Raw genomic sequence first — 20504 nt, forward strand, 5'->3', positions numbered from 1 at the left:
AATCCTAGTTACAATTTACAGCCAGCACTTCCGTCACGGAGCAATCTAACAGAGCTCGGACAGCAAAAACTGCAATGTGATTAATACATGGCAGCAGAATTCCTAAACCACTAGGGTTACTATAGCAATAGGAAGTGCAGTTGTGAAAAAGCCTGTAGCATTGCTGCCATCCTGCTGTGAGCCAGAGGTATAGTACATCTAAGTTTTGATGTAGAAAGCACATTAATATGTGCACCAAAACTTAATATATTGTCTTAGCTAAACTGCTAATTGTGCAATGCCCTGTGAATGATGACATTTCACATAAGCCTATTTTGCTTAACTACATCATGTAACGCTGCAGTACAGAACTTTTGTTGCACAAATAAAATATATAGCATGTCACAACAATGTACTAGGAGTTTGGTATCGAATTTAAACCAGGAGATTGTAGCAATTAATGTGAGTTAAACATATGGGCCAAAATTTTCAAGCCACAGCTCAGTCCATTACATTAGATTCCTAAATAAAAGAGGCATGATTTGCCAAAAAGTGCTCAGCAATAAAGCCAATGGCAGCTACAAGCACTCAGCACTTCTAGGGGAAGAAAACAGTCTTCTTTGATCCCTAAATGTGGATGTAGAATCAGAGTTCATCTATGACTAAAGATCATCTTTTCTGACCTCCTGCACATCACAGGCCACTCTACCCCACCAGTTATCCCTGGATTAGACAAAAGCAGTACAGCCCTTGGGAGACTGAACTACTGTGTGCCACAGGCAGAGACTAGGAGGGACCAAGGTGCACCAATATCCAAGGCTCCTGCAAATGGCAGGGAATTGATTTGGTGAGATATAGCTACTATAATAGTAAACGCAGGCAGGGCAGGTTTGAAATTTTAGCCATTTTAATTAACTTCATATATTTCCTCTCATTTCTCCTAGGTGGCTAAGCAGCTACAGCCTTCAGTCATCTGGATTGGAGACACAGAAAAAACATTCTACAAAAGAGTACCGAAATCTGAAAAAGAGGTGAAGGGCTCCTGTTTGATTTCTAAACCTATAATAATTTCACATACCGTAGTAGACCTGACCCAAAGGAACAGGGGCATTTCCCAGCTTAACATGTACCACTAAGACCAGACCTGCCAATGCTCCCTTTATAATAGCTTGCCTCACTTTCATTTTTTAAAAGAAAGTCTCATGACCTCTCACAAGCTCTTGAAGAAGTCACCTAAACTGGCCTTATTTAAAAGTAATTTGCCCAATGCTCATGACTGCTGATGGCACAGCAAGAGAAATAAAAATGAAAGAAAAATGGAAAACCTAAAAAAATACAAAGGAAGAAACTAAGACTGAAGACGAGCTTAAATTATTCAGCTTTATTCATCAATAATAAAGGAACAAGGACAAATCTGCACTGTAAAAACTAAGAGTATAGGTCAAACAGTTAAGTTTACAGGTTTTTATTTACCTCCTGGAATTCCTGTTTTAATTACTTCCTTCCCATAACCAGCAATTTCCCACTAGTAAAGAACAGTAAAAACATGCAGAAACACACTGCATTTCATATAAAGCAACTTGTACAACAGCAAACAGGGTCACATGGGAAATACTCATTCAATTCACAAAGCTTTCAGGACTTTAGCCACAACTGATTCTTTTGATTCTATGTCAAACTGAACCATTTTTTTTTAAAGATTGTTTGTATTTTTTGTCAGAACACAAATGCAATATTTTTAAGATACTGATGACATACTATCTTAAATTAGCCTGTCATTTCACAAGCTGTTTAGAGTACTTATTTTATGACTTATGTATGTGGTGATTGATGCCCTCTGGTGGCTGACGTACCATACTGAAAGCAAATAATTCCCTAATTCTCAAATCTTGGTTGCAACTACTATTGTAACGAAGATGATGGGACAAATATTGCCATGAGTGTTCATAGTCTTTATCTACTGGCTTCATTAGCAGCAGTCTGTGTGCATCTGAGGACAGAATTTAGCCCTGATATAACTTCCAAAATGCAATGCTAGGGCAGTCATATAAATTGCACTCCGATCTGTTCACATTTAGTAGAAATTCACATATTTCCTTGATGAAAATAGATGGGCTCCATGGCTGAGCTCACTTGTCTCTAGTCTCACTGTTACACAAATAGCACAAGCTGTATCCAACATTCTGAACCAGCTAAAGGGGTCTGTATTCCTCCTATTAGCATTAACAAGCAGTCTGAGCAGGCCTCAATAAGAGAACCCCCAACAGTAATGGCAGCATAGGGAAAGAGGAATCTAGGAAAATAGGTAACAGAAAGCAGAAAGGTAGCTGGGATGGTAAGCTAAATTCTACCTTTGGATACATACACAGTCACTGAGAGCCAATTGTACACCTCCCCAGGCAATGATTTTGGCACAATGGCTTAGATTGTGATAATAGAAAACCTTATATTTTGTGGAAGGCCCATTATAAAACTGGCCTCCATTGCCCTCCTCTTTTCAGGTCAGCCCTTTCCTGCCTTTCCAGAATTGACAGCCAGATAGTCAAGTATTAAATCTGTCATGGTAACCCAGTTGCTAATGGTGCAAGCAATAGTCACTATCTTTCTTCAGGAACCTGGGGCACCTTCACAATACACCCCACTTTCTCCAATCCAGATTTGGAAGACAGCTGAAATCCTGGGTACCCTGTTCAATGGACTTTCTTGCTACAGACATTTTTCTTTTAAAGTGAATGGGAGTATTATTAGCTTTCAGGATATATCCCTACAATACAATGGTCATATATTATTTTCAAATATACAATAGGAGCTGTAGACACACTAATGCCAAAATGGCTTTCTAGGCTTCACACTGGAGTGGATGCGAATGTAGGCACTAGTGGGGGGTGGAAGGCTGGCAGTAGTACAGTCATTTAGATTTTAAAATTAAGATTCCTACATCTTGACAACATGAGCTCTCACTGTAACTGACTCTAGATCTGTGGAAATACAGAAAGCTACTACCTCTACCAAAAAATGGATTGCTCAGAATGTAATGGCTGAATTAGGACTTAGCACAAAGACTCGGGGAAAGAGCAGAGGAGAATTTTTATTTTTGTAATTATCTGACAGTTCCTGTTGCCAAGATACCCTTCCCAGTAGAAGGGATATATTAGCGGCCTATAAACTAAGATCTCTAATCAGCAGCAATAGTTTAACCTCTACCATTTATTTTAACGCAGTGCTAATTTTGGAGCCTAATTAGTGCCATATAATAATGATAATTCTCTCAAATAACAGTTTTCATTTTCAAAACACTTTACTCACATTAAGGACTCCTTCCAACATCCTTATAAGATAGGCAAGTAAAAATCCAAATGTCTCCCTAAATATTGGGAAATTGTGCAGCCAGAATGAACTGGCTACAAACCCTTTTTAACACAACTATGTGTGGCCAGTCCTCACCGGTAGCACAAACTTTTATTTTAAAAAGTATTTTCAATGATACTCTGGCTAGTATGAACAGGACCAGAGAAGTGAAATCTCTCACCAAAGGCTACCTAACTAATCAGTGGCAAAGCTGGGGTAAAGAATTCAGGAGGTTGGTGTTTGAAGTCCTTATTTCAGACCATTAAACTGTGTTGCCCACTAACATGTCAGTTCTAATATTATTAAGCAATTGGCAATCTAATAACTAGACTCTCAGTGTGACTTTGAAGAATGATTTAGAAAAAGAGAGAATATATATATTTTATCTAACTAAACTGGAAGAAAATGTTATTTCCTCTTCCCCTTGATTGTTCGGAGTTTTCTTTCATTTCTAATTTCTCCTTCTTTGTACTCTTTAATCCAAAGAATAAGCACTTCCCTCCTTTCAGCAACTGCTGGTACAAGCAGATGAAAAACTTTGCCTGGCAAGGCCATTCACAGGGCAGGATATAGTCCATCCTTGAAACTCAGGAACCTCAGAGTACATAGTTTCCTCCATATTTGCACTATGGAAGGCTGAGTCCAGAGCTAAGCCCTGGTCTACACTAGGTGCTGAGGTCGAATTTAGCATTTAGAATTAATTTAATTTAAATTAATTAAATTAATTTAGAATTAAATCGATATAACCCTGCACCCGTCCACATGACTAAGCCCTTTTTTTTTACTTAAAGGGCTCTTAAAATCGATTTCCTTACTCCACCCCTGACAAGGGGATTAGCGCTGAAATCGGTTTTGCTGGGTCAAATTTGGGGGACTGTGGATGCAATTAGATGGTATTGGCCTCCGGGAGCTATCCCAGAGTGCTCCATTGTGACTGCTCTGGACAGCACTCTCAACTCAGATGCACTGACCAGGTGGACAGGAAAAGGCCCGCAAACTTTTGAATTTCAATTTCCTATTTGGCCAGTGTGGCAAGCTGCAGGTGACCATGCAAAGCTCATCAGCAGAGGTGACCATGCAGAGTTCATCAGCATAGGTGACCATGATGGAGTCCCAGAATTGCAAAAGAGCTCCAGCATGGACCGAATGGGAGGTACGGGATCTGATCGCTGTATGGGGAGAGGAATCTATGCTATCAGAACTACGTTCCAGTTTTCAAAATGCCAAAACATTTGTGAAAATCTCCCAGGGCATGAAGGACAGAGGCCATAACAGGGACCCAGAGCAGTGCCATGTGAAACTTAAGGAGCTGAGGCAAGCCTACCAGAAAACCAGAGAGATGAACGGCTGCTCTGGGTCAGAGCCCCAAACATGCCGCTTCTATGATGAGATGCATGCGATTTTAGGGGGTTCAGCCACCACTACCCCAGTCATGTTGTTTGACTCCTTCAATGGAGATGGAGGCAACACGGAAGCAGGTTTTGGGGACAAGGAAGACGATGATGAGGAGGTTGTAGATAGCTCACAGCAAACAAGCGGAGAAACCGGTTTTCCTGACAGCCAGGAACTGTTTCTCACCCTGGACCTGGAGCCAGTACCTCCCGAACCCTCCCAAGGCTGCCTCCCGGACCCACCAGGTGGAGAAGAGACCTCTGGTGAGTGTACCTTTTAAAATACTATACAAGGTTTAAAAGCCAGCATGTTTAATGATTAATTTGCCCTGGCATTCGTGGCTCTCCTGGATATACTCCCAAAGCCTTTGCAAAAGGTTTCTGTGGAGGGCAGCCTTATTCCATCCACCATGGAAGGACATTTTACCACTCCAGGCCAGTAGCACGTACTCGGGGATCATTGTAGAACAAAGCATTGCAGTGTATGTTTGCTGGCGTTCAAACAACATCCATTCTTTATCTCTCTGTATTATCCTCAGGAGAGTAATATCATTCATGGTCACCTGGTTGAAATAGGGTGCTTTTCTTAAGGGGACATTCAGAGGTGCCTGTTCCTGCTGGGCTATTTGCCTATGGCTGAACAGAAATGTTCCCCGCTGTTAGCCACGCAGTGGGGGGAGGCAAAATGCGATCTTGTAACAAAAGCACATGTGCTATGTATGTAATGTTAATAGCAAGGTTTACTGTGAAAGAGTGTACCCATTGTTCTATGAAATGTGTCTTTTCAAATACCACTGTCCCTTTTTTTTTCTCCACCAGCTGCATGTGTTTCAAGGATCACAGGATCTTCTCCTTCCCAGAGCGAAGATTGGAAAGTGAAAAAAACGCACTCGCGATGAAATGTTCTCTGAGCTCATGCTGTCCTCCCACACTGACAGAGCACAGATGAATGCATGGAGGCAAGCAATGTCAGAGTGCAGGAAAACACAAAATGACCAGGAGGAGAGGTGGCGGGCTGAAGAGAGTAAGTGGTGGGCTGAAGAGAGGGCTGAAGCTGAAAGGTGGCGGCAGCATGATGAGAGGAGGCAGGATTCAATGCTGAGGCTGCTGGAGGATCAAACTAATATGCTCCAGCGTATGGTTGAGCTGCAGGAAAGGCAGCAGGAGCACAGACCGCCGCTACAGCCCCTGTGTAACCAACCGCCCTCCTCCCCAAGTTCCATAGCCTCTTCACGCAGATGCCCAAGAACATGGTGGGGGGGCCTCTGGCCACCCAGCCACTCCACCCCAGAGGATTGCCCAAGTAACAGAAGGCTGGCATTCAATAAGTTTTAAACCTTTAAAGTGCTGTGTGGCCTTGTCCTTCCTCCTCCACCACCCCTCCTGGGCTACCTTGGTAATTATCCCCCTATTTGTGTGATGAATTAATAAAGAATGCATGAATGTGAAGCAACAATGACTTTATTGCCTCTGCAAGCAGTGATCGAAGGGAGGTGGGGAGGGTGGTTAGCTTACAGGGAAGTAGAGTGAACCAAGGGGCGGGGGATTTCATCAAGGAGAAACAAACAGAACTTTCACACCGTAGCCTGGCAAGTCATGAAACTGGTTTTCAAAGCTTCTCTGATGCGCACCACACCCTCCCGTGCTCTTCTAACTGCCCTGATGTCTGGCTGTGTGTAACCAGCAGCCAGGCAATTTGCTCCAACCTCCCACCCCACCATAAACATCTCCCCCTTATTCTCACAGATATTGTGGAGCGCACAGCAAGCAGTAATAACAGTGGGAATATTGGTTTCGCTGAGGTCTAACCGAGTTAGTAAACTGCACCAGCACACTTTTAAACATCCAAATGCACATTCTACCACCGTTCTACACTTGCTCAGCCTGTAGTTGAACAGCTCCTGACTACTCTCCAGGCTGTCTATGTATGGCTTCATGAGCCACGGCATTAAGGGTGAGGCTGGGTCCCCAAGGATAACTATAGGCATTTCAACATCCCCAATGGTTATTTTCTGGTCTGGGAAGAAAGTCCCTTCCTGCAGCTTTTGAAACAGACCAGAGTTCCTGAAGATGCGAGCATCATGTACCTTTCCCGGCCATCCCACATTGACGTTGGTGAAATGTCCCTTATGATCCACCAGTGCTTGCAGCACTATTGAAAAGTACCCCTTGTAGTTTATGTACTCGCTGGCTTGGTGCTCTGGTGCCAAGATAGGGATATGGGTTCCGTCTATGGCCCCACCACAGTTAGGGAATCCCATTGCAGCAAAGCCATCCACTATGACCTGCACATTTCCCAGGGTCACTACCCTTGATATCAGCAGATCTTTGATTGCGTTGGCTACTTGCATCACAGCAGCCCCCACAGTAGATTTGCCCACTCCAAATTGATTCCTGACTGACCGGTAGCTGTCTGGTGTTGCAAGCTTCCACAGGACTATTGCCACTCGCTTCTCAACTGTGAGGGCTGCTCTCATCTTGGTATTCATGCACTTCAGGGCAGGGGAAAGCAAGTCACAAAGTTCCATGACTGTGCCCTTACGCATGCAAAAGTTTTGCAGCCACTACGAATCGTCCCAGACCTGCAACACTATGCGATCCCACCAGTCTGTGCTTGTTTCCCGAGCCCAGAATCGGCGTTCCACCGCATGAACCTGCCCCATTAGCACCATGATGCCCACATTGGCAGGGCCCGTGCTTTGAGAGAAGTCTGTGTCCATGCCCTCATCACTCTTGTCACCGCGCTGACGTCATCTACTTGCCCAGTTTCACTTTGCCAGGTTCTGGTGCTGCATATACTGCTGGATAATGCGTATGGTGTTTAATGTGCTCCTAATTGCCAAAGTGATCTGAGTGGGCTCCATGCTTGCCGTGGTATGGCGTTTGCACAGAAAAAAGGCGCAGAACGATTGTCTGCTGTTGCCCTGATGGAGGGAGGGGCGACTGATGACAGGGCTTACAGGGTTGGCTTACAGGGAATTAAAATCAACAAAGGGAGTGGCTTTGCGAGAAACTGAATGGCCGCCTCAAGGATAGAACTCAAAACCTCAAGGATAGAACTCAAAACTGGGTTTAGCAGGCCGTTGATTTCACAGAGGGAGGGAGGGAGGAGAAAACGAATACAAAACAAATCTGGTCTATTTCTTGTTTTGAGCCACTTCATCTATCTTTATACATCATGCTGGCAGCAGACTGTGCAGTACGACCGCTAGCCATCGTCACCTCCTGGGTGCTCGGCATAAGACGGTGCAGTATGACTACTGGCCATCGTCTTCTGCTAGCTGCAGATTAAAAGACAGCGCACTGCTGGTAGGACTCAATTGCCATGAGACGAAACAAGGGAAATGACCTGGCTGAGTCACTCCCATGTTTGCCCAGGCGCCCGGTTAAAAGAGCACCCAGGACTACGTCAACGACGGCTACCAGTCATGCTGCACTGTCTGCTGCCAAAAGGCAATAAATGGCTGCTGTGTAGCAATGCAGTACCATGTTCACCAGCACCCAGGAGTCATATGGTGACAGTTAGCTGAGCGGGCTCCACGCTTGCCGTGGTATGGCGTCTGCACAGGTAACTCAAGAAAAAAGGGGCAAAACGATTGTCTGCCCTTGCTTTTACGGAGGGAGGGAGGGAGGGAGGGAGGGAACGGGGGCCTGACAATATGTACCCAGAACCACCCGCGACAATGTTTTAGCCCCATCAGGCACTGGGATTTCTACCCAGAATTCAAATGGGCGGTGGAGACTGCGGGAACTGTGGGATAGCTACCCACAGTGCAAAGCTCCGGAAGTCGACTGTTGCCTTGGTACTGTGGACACAGTCCGCCGACTACATGCACTTAGAGCATTTGTGTGGGGACACACACACTCAACTATATAAAAACGCTTTCTACAAAACTGACTTCTATAAATTCGACCTAATTTCGTAGTGTAGACATACCCTAAGTTAAGGTCTCCCATGTTGCAGCCTGACATACAGTAAAAACAAGAAGACAAAGTAAAATGTTCAAAAGACCCAAAAGTGACTTGGGAGCCTAAGACCCATTGACTTTCAATAGATTTAGGCTCCTAATGCCTAGAGGCCATATTTTTAAAGGTATTTAGGCACCAACTTCAAAAGTATCTAAGCACCAAACTCCCATTGACCTCAATAGGTGTTAGGCACCAAAGTGCTTTTGAAAATCCCTTCGGGTGCTTAAATATCTTTAAATATTGGGCTCTAAGTGTCTTTTGAAAATAGAACCTAGGCTCTCAAATCACTTAGGCCCTTTTAAAATTTTTACCCCAATCCATTGCTTTGCAGAGCTGATTATTTTTTATCTACATGCATCAGTTTATGAATTTTAAAGATACAATAAGACCACAGCAGCATATAACCTCTGCAGGGCCCTGCTAACCAGTGATATAATATCTATGATGAAATAAGACTGCAAACTATTGCAAATAAATAAGTACTAAGTTTACACAGCCAAGTATTTAATTTATGAACTTGGAGCTTTGCTAACCAAAAATCATGGAAGAATGTGAGGAACCCACTTATCTCATTGAAAACACAGCTGCTTGTTTGTAAATCTAGATCTTCAAGATACAAGAGCACACATTACAAATCCTAGCAGTTTTCTTGGTATTGAAGTTAAACCAAGTACACTGATATTATCCAGCTGATATTAAAGGATCTAAAAAAAAAAAAAAAGCTAGCTTCCTTCCTTCCTGCTTTTCCATTAGTCAGTGCCTTCAGATGAAACAGGGAAACACAGAAATTCAAAAAAAAAATCACAAATTCGTAATAGAAATTAAGTACTGACTCAACCTGCAATAGGCAGACTTGACCCAGAAGGCAAAAGCTTAACTTAGTCCCACTTATGCTGAGTATCTCTTCTCTTTACACTAAGTGTAAATGTAAGTGTACCTCTGACAACAGAGAGCCATAAAGCTTTCTTTATATAGAGCATTCAGAGGGTGTTATTTTAGGCGCTATTTCACCTGCCTAACTCTAAAGGATGGGTGCTAACATTTCACTTTTTTCCATATATATATCTGCTCCTGAAGATGGAACCTAAACGTCTGAAAAAGAATCTCCCCAAAATCCTGAAGAGTTTGAAAGCAGAGGACAGAGTCCTGGTTGTGGGGACTACCGAACGTCCCTTTGATGCTGACCTCCAACCTTTCTGCAAAGTTTACAAAAAAATCATTCTGATTCCGAGGCCAGACTATGCTTCAAGATTTGGCAAGTATATTAAATCATCATGGCAGAACAAGATCAGCTGTTTATATGAAAACATGCTAAAAAAATAACATGCCACAGGAGGGATACCTTTATCCGGCTATTGTCAAAACATGATTTAACCTGAACTCATATACTGTGTGCACCTAGGCACCTGAAATTTTCAGTTAACTTTATGGTATAAGACAAGTTAAAAAAAATCAGTCTCATAAAAATGAAGAAAAAAGTTGTATTCTCCTGTGGCTGTACTTCATGTTATGTATTTAGGTTTAAGGTACATTGAATCTGGACTTGGACTATTATTTCTGGCTCTATAAATGACCAGAACCCATCTGGGTACTCATTTTTATTTTTAACCCAACTTTTTACAGGAAGTAGAGTTTGAACGGCTATTATTTCTAACTGGGTTCCACATTTTAAAGAACATAATTTAGATTCTATTCATAAACTGTTTCATTTTTGGAATATTGTGTTTTATCACTATCAAAAATACTTTGTCTAGGCTTATAGATCAACTTTAAGATTCCAAGGCAAACTTGGCAGATGCCAGAAAAGTCACAATTAAGATTTAAGCCCTCCAGTCATCTCATACTTCTCTGCAGCCCCAACTCTTCCCATTGCCACACAGCCACCCAAAACAAAGTATTATCTTTAACAGTGAATTTCCTGGAGTTTTGGTTCCTTGAAATCTTAACAGTTATTTGTTGTTTACCTATTCATTGCCATACATTGTGGCTATCAATTCTGTGGGCACTAACATAGTTTAAAACCAGAATCAAACAGACATTTTTAAGACATTTTAAAAGACTTGCCCAACTCCACAGCAATCTGCTCCCCAACATTCACTCCTTAGTCCCACTAGCTATTGGTAAGATCATCTCTGAAAAAACCTAATTGAGAATGCTCTGCTACCAGTCTCTTCCCAGTTCGATCCGGCACCGATCGACTTACGTACCTCAGCTGCTTACATCTTTTGAAATCACTTCCCCATGGTTCAGAAGAGCCCAGACTTGGTGACTTTCAAAACTGCAAAGGCTATTTAGGTTAATTTAGGTCAATTTGGATTGAATTACAGACCCCAGGGAACTTAATAGGCCAATCATTCCCCTTCGCATTCCTGAAAAAGTCTGGAATCAGGTGCTGTGGTGAACTAGAGGTCTAAAATTAAGGATCTTTCATCAAACTCCTCACTGAGGATATCCTGCCACCAATTCCCTCCTATCTGAGCCGGGGCTGTTAGCATAAGCACCTCAGCTGCTCACAATTGCTAAAGCAACAGACTTTCTTCATACTATTTTATCACTTGTGGTTGAAGTCCCAGGCAGAATTAAAACAGAATTAAAACAAACCACTTAAGTCCCAGGTGTACCACAATTAGTCATTTTGGGGCACTTATTTACAACATGATTGTGCCCCAAGCAAAGTACACAGGATTGCATCAGACATTCACCATATTACCAACTCATACTACAGCTCTGGGAAGTCCAGCGTTGTACCACCATTCAGGAGCTTGCTCACCGCAGTTTGGTGCAAGAAACAGCAAATTTTTAACTGTGTTAAGGGGCTAGTCTGTTGCAACTCTGTCCCACATGCCATCATTTCCATAGTGCAGATAGAACACTTGCCTCTAGACAGAACCAGACTGTATAACAACAGTAGGACATGCATGCTGCAGCCCTGACAAGTTAATAACAGATAAGGCTCTTCTTAAATTAGGGGAGTGAGACATGGCTAGAATGTGGAGAAGAGAGATGGAAGAAAGTGAGTTTGAATAGGTCAGATCAGCTGCTGGGGCTTAACCGCCATTTTATGGGTTTTACTCATCATTAATTTAGAATCCAAAGGAGAGTTACAACCAAAAGGGATTAAATCCTTAATCTGAGCATGCAAAGAAAAGTCACCACTGTCTAAAATTTAAGGTGGATAAAATTTGGGCCTTAATTATTTGACACTGCCCCTTTAAAATCATCACACACATTTTCACCAAACAGTAAGTTTATTCTTGAGATCAGACTGACAAACTGTAGGAAATCTTGCAACATGCTAGAGCACTTTCTTGGTGCCAAGCACCCTTAACTCCCCATTAACTCCTTCACATGAGGAACTCAGCACTTATCATGGCCAGTCCCCCAGTTTGAGAGTCATATCGAATTTTTATGGCTGATTTCTAACAGGCTTAAAACACCAGACATTCATAACTACAGCTGCCCAAATTGCACACATAGCCTGTAACCCTTTTACTTTTCTACAGCACAAGATCTTTCATTTATACCCAGTATGGGTACAGCAAACACACAATGGCAGTCATTACATCTGGAGAGCTGATATTAGTCATGATGTGCATCAGTTTCTCTTCTTATCCATGATCCTCGACTGCAGTGGAAGCTACGCTGCACAACACAGGGAAACACAAAATAAATGTTCACCGCTGCATGTATCAATTTCCCTATTATGAATCAGTGATTCAGCCAATAGTTATTGAGACTAGGGTATAAATCAAGTTGAAGAACACTGTTTTCTAGAATGAAAAACGAAGTCAGTGGTTATGAATAAAAGTCCATAATATCTACATTACAATAGAAGGAAAGGTGAAGCAGTTTTTCTCTTACACAAAGACTATTACTAGATGCTGCAACAGTCTCATAATTGTAACTCTCCCCATGCATATTATTATGCCATATACTGTGTCTTCAAACACAGATCACTCACGCGGCACAAACAGCTCTACCATGCTACACTACTACAATTTCAATCCTCTATATGCAATTTGTCTAAGTCACTATTTTCACTTGTTTCACTTTTTAGACAAAGAAAATATTTTTAAAAAGACTTTCTAGGGAGATATGTTTAAGAATCTGTGGAATCTATGGTAGTATAAAGATTGTAATCAGCATGACTTTGGGATCTATGCGTTACCATGCAAAGGGTGATGGATTTTAGTCTTATTTATTCAGATTTTTTGTGGCACCCACAAAGCACTAGGCACTTTCTAAATATGAAAAATGTGGTCCCTGTCCTCCAGAGTTTGCAAGCTAAAAGACAAAGGCATGAGATTAATGCACCATAGTATTTGCAGACATAGCCCTACACCTGCAAAGACATATGCCTATCATTTTAAACATGTGCCCAAGTCTTTGGAGGATCAGGGTCTTAGACACCTAAAGCATAGTAATGAGCCCTTGTATCTCTCATTGACTGTGATGGAAGCTGCGTGTTCAGCACCTATTAAAATCCATGCCATGGATGTAAGTGTCTAACTTTAGGCACCGTGATTTAAAAACCTGGCCAAATTACGTGTATGCATATATACAGACACACATGGATATATACAGAGTAGATTAAAAAATGCTTAGTTTAATTGTGTATTTCCCCCATATGGACAGGGTGCATATATAAATATCTCTCTATATATCAAATCAAATCTTTTTGGTTTGCTGATTGTACTGATGTCCTATATTTTCATTTTCCTTCTCAGAAAGAACTTTAGGTACAAAGTGATTAGCCAGGTCACTCAGATTGCTTTTCTGTCTCCTTAATACATGTTCTTGGGTTTCTCTTCCCTCTCCTGTTGGTGATAACCAGTCTTATGGAAACACATCATCCTGCAGAATAGAGGGGTTGTCACCAAATCTTTGAACATAAGTTGCCTAGCAAAGGTTTCCGATGGTTTCACCCAGGGACACATCGTTTATGCCGTGCAAACTGTCCTCAGTGAACGACGCCTCAGGCAGATGACTAACAAGCCACTAACAGCTGCTGAGTTCCTGAGTTCCCTGGCCAGGCAGGACCCAGTGTACAAAGAGGAAGAAGAAACGTACAAGGTGAAGTTAACATCTATGTAAACAATGTCCCTTTCACTCTCCCTTTCAGCGTTCTCACGCATCTCCCACATGTGTGTCCTCTAACTACAACCAAAACATGACCTGCTACAGACTAGCTGTAGTAAGCTGCATCTTTTAGAATGTATCTGCACCTGAATGGGATTGGTGCTGACTGTCTCATGGGGTTAAGTCTATTGTGTCTACTAATTGCTCATGCTGTCCTCTCCACTGTACAAGAGGCTCAGCCCTACTATGTATTGAGCAAAGGTGAAGTCAATGGATGTTGAGAGTACCTTGCACTGTTCCAAACTGGGCCCTTACACTGCAGCCAATAGCAGCGTGTAAGTGCCCCTCTCTGCCTCTCACTTATCCTATGTACACACAATAAAATATTATGTAGGCTGGAAGGGGGAACTTTTAACAGCTGTCAGTGCTGCACTCTGGTTTTCTTTCTTTACTTCTCCAGCAACGAGCAGTATAGAATTTCCAGCAACTTCAACACATAAAAATGACTCTAACTACACTGATCACCAATCACCTGAGTCTAAACCAAGCCACTGGTTGGCTGGATTGCTCTCATGAGACATTTACATCTCTCTCTCTAACTTCTAATCTCATTTTGGTGCACACACTCCCCGAGTCAATTGAACAGTCTCCAATTTCTATTCAGAAACATTTGACTCTATGAATATGGTCAGTACTTGAATACAGTACTTGAATACTTGAATTTGGCATTTTAGTCTTTTTTGCTTACCCTTACTATCTGTCCAGTATCTTGCCTCAAGGTGTGATCAGTGTTGTACCACAGCAGGAAACATTCATTCCCAACTCCAAGTAACAATCCACTTATGCCCTGAAATGTGAGGCCTGTATTTGTTGTTACTTTTTAACTGAGCTAGTGAAACAGCAAATGTCATTCCTATAAACATAACTGCACAGCACAAAGTATGCTGACAGTAATCAAATAATTTTGAATCTAGCTAAAATATTTCCCTCAATATCCTGTGGCAATGATTTCTTTGCATTAAATATATCCTTCTTTAAAATGTATTTCCTTTTACCTGTTTTAAATCTGTTTCCTTTATATGTCATGTACTGTAGCCCCTGTTCTTGTGTCATGGCAGAGGGGAAATGATTGCCAAAATGATCTTCACTGTAACATTCAGAGATCACTCTTAGCTTTCTTTTTCACATTAATTAATTCAAGTCTTTTAATCTCTCCTCACATGGAAGTGACTATCCCCTGAGCCTCTAATCATTTTCATTGCTCTTTGCTGGACCTTTTGTATTGCTTTGTCCTTTTTGAAGTGAAATAACTAAAACTTAAAGCAGTATTCAAAGTGAGGATTAGTACGCTAATGAATCTTTGATTTCTATTCACTCTGAACATGAATCTCCCCATTTGACATGTGGTTATATTCTGCCACTGTTCCCAAAATGAATATAAATAATGGAAAATGGTGATAATAGGATTTCTTAAATTCAGTTATATACACCCATTTAAAAAGTGACCTTCTTACTGAACCCATTTGATACAAAATAGTTAAATAGAAACAAACAGATCGCCTTATTGGATCAACCAATGGTCCAGCATCCTCTCCCTGACAGTAGTCAGTACAAGATACTTCAGAGAAAGGTGCAAGAAAATTATAGATCAGCATGCCCCCAGGAGAAGTTTTTTCTTAACTCAAGGAAGTCATTTGTTGACTTATGCCCTGAAACTTCAGGGTTCAAATCTCTTATAAACAGAAACCTGTGTATCTTATTATTCATTAGAGAAAATCTAATCTGGTTTTGATTCTTTCTAAGCGGTTGGCTTCAGTAATATCTTGGACCAGTTCCACTCATTGCAGAATCTGTGAAGAAACTATTATGGGGACATGCCAGTAAATAGGTTAATTATTTAATTAAACTGAATATACAAAAGTAAGGAAAAGGAAACAACAGATGACACCAACAACAGTTGGTGTAGGTCCTGTTTTGAGCAGGGGGTTGGACTAGATGACCTCCTGAGGTCTCTTCCAACCCTAATCTTCTGTGATTCTATGACATTGTAAATTATTAACCTCACCCTGCCACATAAGGCAAACCCTTTGCTGGCAATATGGAGAGGGGGTTGGAGTAGGTCACAATATTCCCTCACATTTACCACATGCTGCCACATTATTTAGTTAGTCCTTAATAATGTGTTCCTAAGAGTTCCATCACCATGCAGAATTTCTTCAGAGAAGTCTAACAGCCCTATGGTTTCAAGGTGCAACCCCTCAAAAGTTTGTACCTAGCCCACAATATATGTGCACCACAACTAGCCCCTTCCCCTCCTCACCCCCATACAGTACAGCCTAATTATTCAAACCCACCTAGGTTTGGGTGAGATTTTGTATAATACAGAGTTAGAAGAGGGGGTAAGATAGAGAGGTTTGAAGAGTAGGTATTCAGCTAAATCAGAATAGTTAGATTATTATAGCTGTTCCACAGCCGGTTGGCCATTTTGCTACTAATGCATTTTGTTTACCTGTTTAAAGCATTTAATCCACAAGACACTACAAGCCCCAACAGAGCGAACATCATTGTGAATGGAGATAGTGTAGGTGTAAGTGTGGATGGAGCGGAGCAGAGAGAGATGGGAGTTGGCCTAAGTAGGGTTCTGAGGTGAGAGGCAGAAGTCAAGACACCAGGGTACCGGTCCTTAGGTGTCTGAGAGGGAAAAAGCCAAATTCATTCCCAGCATAACAAAAGAGATGAACGTAGTGAATAGGTTTTTCATCATGCACACCAATATCTAGTCACATCTTGAGCTGCAGAACGGACCATGACATTGTTACTACAGACACACACACTTCAAGTTGGGGAAAGGTTATTTCCTGTGCACACCTGATTTTCAAATATTACCAATTCAGCCCTTTTAAATTATTTTAACATATCCCAGAGAGACATTGTTGCCATTACAGTCCCAGAACTTTGCAAGTTTGCAAAGCAACCAAAACAAAACCATGTACAAGACACGGGACTATGAACAAGTACATGAAACCAATAAACAGCTTTTCAAAAATTATGATTTGTTTAACTTTCCCCCTGAAATGAAAAACAACTGAACAGATTTTAAGAACTACCAAAAAATATGTTCTTTATACTGCCAAGTTTCCAATCAGAGGTAATTTTGACAAGAGTTACATACCCTTGGAAATAGGGCTGATCATAGAAGTTCTAACATTCCCATAACTATAGCAACACAAGTGGCACAGCTAAGTGTTCATGTTAATGAGGGACTCGGAAAGCAGATGATTGCTACACTTCTTGTTATAATGGTGTTCTCAAGAGTTCTAAGGATCTTGTTTCAACTTCTCCACAAGCCAACCAGGACTGTAAGGTTTTTGTTAGGAACACCCCATTGTACATGCAAAAGTTACTTAAATGTTCTTTCATGCTTTTTTTCCTCCCCTCTAATCACTTATTTGATTCTCCAGGTTTGGTATGCCAAGACACCTCTGGGGAAAGCACGAGCCAGAGCACTGATGGAAGGTGAGGAAATGCGAAAAGGAAAAGGAAAGGATAAAGGGAAAAAGAAGGGAGGAAAGAAAGGGAAAAAGAAGAAAAAGTAATTTATTTCCTTGAGGAGATCTCATCTGGGAATACATCACAGGAAGCTTATTGATCCATTTCTCTGAAGAGGGATGAGGACATTAGAGACAACATACACAAAAATCTCTGGCCAGCTGTAGAGGAAGAATATATTTCCAAGTGTGTTCCATGAAAAAAAAAAGTTGCAAATAGGATGAGACACCAGTGTGACATTTAACTCCAACAAGATTAAGAGCTAATGACCACTGACTTTCTCAAGCATCATTTATTCTAAAGAGTTTTTTTAATTACTTATGACGATATCATACCATCCAGTTTTTAGGCAAAACTCCTTATTGATTTCAATGACGAATTTTGCTTAAAAACTGATGTCGTGTTAAGAGCCTTTAATTATTTATTTTTATTTTATTAACTTAGATGCTTTATAAAACTAACTGCTTTCCATACCTGTATGTCTAGTGTATTATAATTCCCAATAAAACAGTTATAAAGGCTCTTTTTAATTTTTCTCTGACCGTGAGCTGTTACCAAGCTCTTAATGTAGTCTACCATAGGCTGACCAACATTAGTTACAGAACCATGTCCATATTCACATGAGGACCAGCGCCACACTTATTTTTCTACAAATGTCACCATGCACAAACATCAGATACAAATGTTAGCAGAAAACATATAAAAAGAATCATACACAGAGGAAATTCACTTGGGTGGCATTTATTTCAGAGTGTTTGTGAACACTGTTTTGTGATATTTGACTAGCTCAAAGCACAGTTCTGCAATATTCAGCTTCCTAACACTGTAAGAGGATTTAAAAAAAAAAAAAAAGATTGGAACTTTAAGAAGCCATGGAAATACTTCCAGTGGTCCTAGATTTTAGGCTAAATTTGACCTGACCTGTACTAAGTTTTTCAAAAATATGCACACTTTTATAGTATAGGGACCTCATCTTGCAAAGACTTATATTATATGCCTGAGCAGTTCCATTGACTTCCACATAACAGATCCATTGACTTCAGTGAGACTTCTCATATGTATGACATCGTGCATGCACTTAAGTCTTTGCAGGATTGGGGTCATGGTTTGTGTATGTATAAGCTTGTAGCAACAGAACCTGAAGCTTCAAATGGCATCATCTCTTCCTTTCAGGGAGACCCCAGAGGCTTTTGACAGACAGCTTTCTAATTGTTGGCTCCCTTGGGCATTTGCTATTGTTGTCCTTGTTTAACAGATAGAGTGCGGCAAGCTGAAGAATGAAAGCATTTATTCATGAGTAACTTGTTTAAGGAATTGACAGAAAAAAAAATCCTTAAATGAATCATGCACTGAATATCACTTGAACAGAGTAGTCAAATAATGACACCATTTATTAACAAAGTAGTTTACCCAAGGAAATTTACCTGAATTATTCATAACTGGACAGCTCTAAAGCCTTCAGAGGTGATTGCGAGCCGGAGCAACTATTGGGTACAGTATCATCAGTATGCCAGTGATACCTCAACAGGTCTTTTACCCAGCATCTAACAAAGACTGGAACCTGTACGACAGCTTGCCATCTCACAGTCCTGGTGCTTGTTGGTAGGAATAAACATTGAGGAAATAAAAAAAAATGTTCCACTGCACCTCAGTAGAGGGAATATGACTGCTTGTTATCAAGTTAGCTCACAAGCCTGGAGGTCTAAAAGGACTCACATGTGCACCTAAATTTATAATCTTATAAACTAGATAATACCTGCTTTCATCTCTCACTAGCCAAGTGATTGCAGCTTTGGTGTGGGCTTCATAATGTGTATTCTATCATAGCTATTTAGGTTTATATACAATGCTCATCATCACCATGGTGTCATAGTGCCTGTACATACTTTTGTTTTTGCAAAACTAGAACACTGTAACACATGCTACATGGGATTACTCTAGAAGGCCAGCCAGCACTTTCATCTAATGAAGACTGCATCATCTCACTCTTAGATAGGGCAGCCCAATGAGACCATAGTAAACCTGTGTTCCATGCCCTCTTCTGGCTACCAATTCACTGCTGTTGTAGTTCTGGTGCGACAGAGTCGCTGGGAATTAGGAAGGGCTCTCAGAGGAAAAAAAGAGAGCATTTTTTTTAAACAAACTGCCTGTATTCTTCTGTTTGGTTTGTTTGGATCCCAAAGCTAAAGTCCTGAGAGAAAAGAGGGTCAGGTCAGGGCTTCCCTTTCTCCCCAGTTTTCCACATCAGAGCACAGTGGTTCCAGGGAAAAAGACCCAGAAATAAACCCTGAGAAGTTTGTTCTTACCTAGAAAATGGTCAAAGTATGCTGCCAAAAAGGTGTGTCCTATTGAAAAACCTAGGGAAAGAAAAGCCTGCTTGTCAAGCTCCTCTTAACAAAGCATACTGGGAAGGAGAAGAGTCCGAGGCCCTATAAAAGACTCTCTTACATCACAGTTAGTTCTAGAAAGGGTGTTGATACTGAAGGTGATACTAGCTTGGAAGAGAAACCTGGGCAAGAAAACATACATAAATCTAAAAAGCTTATGTGAGAGATTAACTGTCCTAGGAACCATATCCCTGAGCATAGTGGGAAGAACTAGTTAATTCTGGTTTAATAAACCCTCTCTTTTCTGCCACTACTACCAGGGGGAAAGGACATGTTGACTCACTACTACAGCTGGTGATACCTCAGAAATAGGCCTCTTTGGGCCCTAATCACTACAGTCCCATCATTCATACATTCTTATCCTCCTCACCTCTGTGAGGAAGTATCCCCCAGTTTTACCAATGGGCACTAAGACACAGGGAAGATTGCCGACCTACCCAAGGCCCCACAAGAATGTTGTGGCTGAACTGGAAATGGAACCCATGTTTTCTGAGGCCCAGTTCACCACCCTATGCACTGACCCATCTGTCCTACAACAGTACTTGCATTCCATGGAAATGAAACAATTCCCAACAGAAATCCATCTGAGCCTGACAATTTTTAGAACAAAAAGCAAGATCTTTCTTTGTGCAGGCTTCTTTTTTCCCCACCCCATCTATAGTAGCTGGAATCCCATTGGTAATTAGTCCCCTGGCTGTTAGAGTCTTGACATGTAGTGAACAATGAAATTCTATGAATACGAACAGTGTCCTGTATTTAATCACTTGCACAGAACATCTACAAAATTTGGTGTAATTTTTTA

The 20504-nt window shown here is 41.3% G+C and overlaps 1 protein-coding gene across 1 annotated transcript in view; it reads left to right on the forward strand.

Moving 5' to 3' along the window:
- Positions 1-17836, forward strand: part of IQCA1 (IQ motif containing with AAA domain 1) — a 163539-nt gene extending 145703 nt beyond the window's left edge. The window contains exons 16-19 of the mRNA XM_038421943.2: positions 924-1010; positions 9765-9942; positions 13522-13760; positions 17228-17836. Coding sequence (XP_038277871.1) covers positions 924-1010; positions 9765-9942; positions 13522-13760; positions 17228-17362 — 639 coding nt within the window. The 3' untranslated portion in view covers positions 17363-17836. The remainder of the gene's footprint in view (positions 1-923; positions 1011-9764; positions 9943-13521; positions 13761-17227) is intronic.
- The last annotated feature ends 2668 nt before the right edge of the window (positions 17837-20504 follow it).

The sequence above is a fragment of the Dermochelys coriacea genome, chromosome 11, assembly GCF_009764565.3.
Source record: "Dermochelys coriacea isolate rDerCor1 chromosome 11, rDerCor1.pri.v4, whole genome shotgun sequence".
In the NCBI taxonomy this organism is placed as follows: domain Eukaryota; kingdom Metazoa; phylum Chordata; order Testudines; family Dermochelyidae; genus Dermochelys; species Dermochelys coriacea.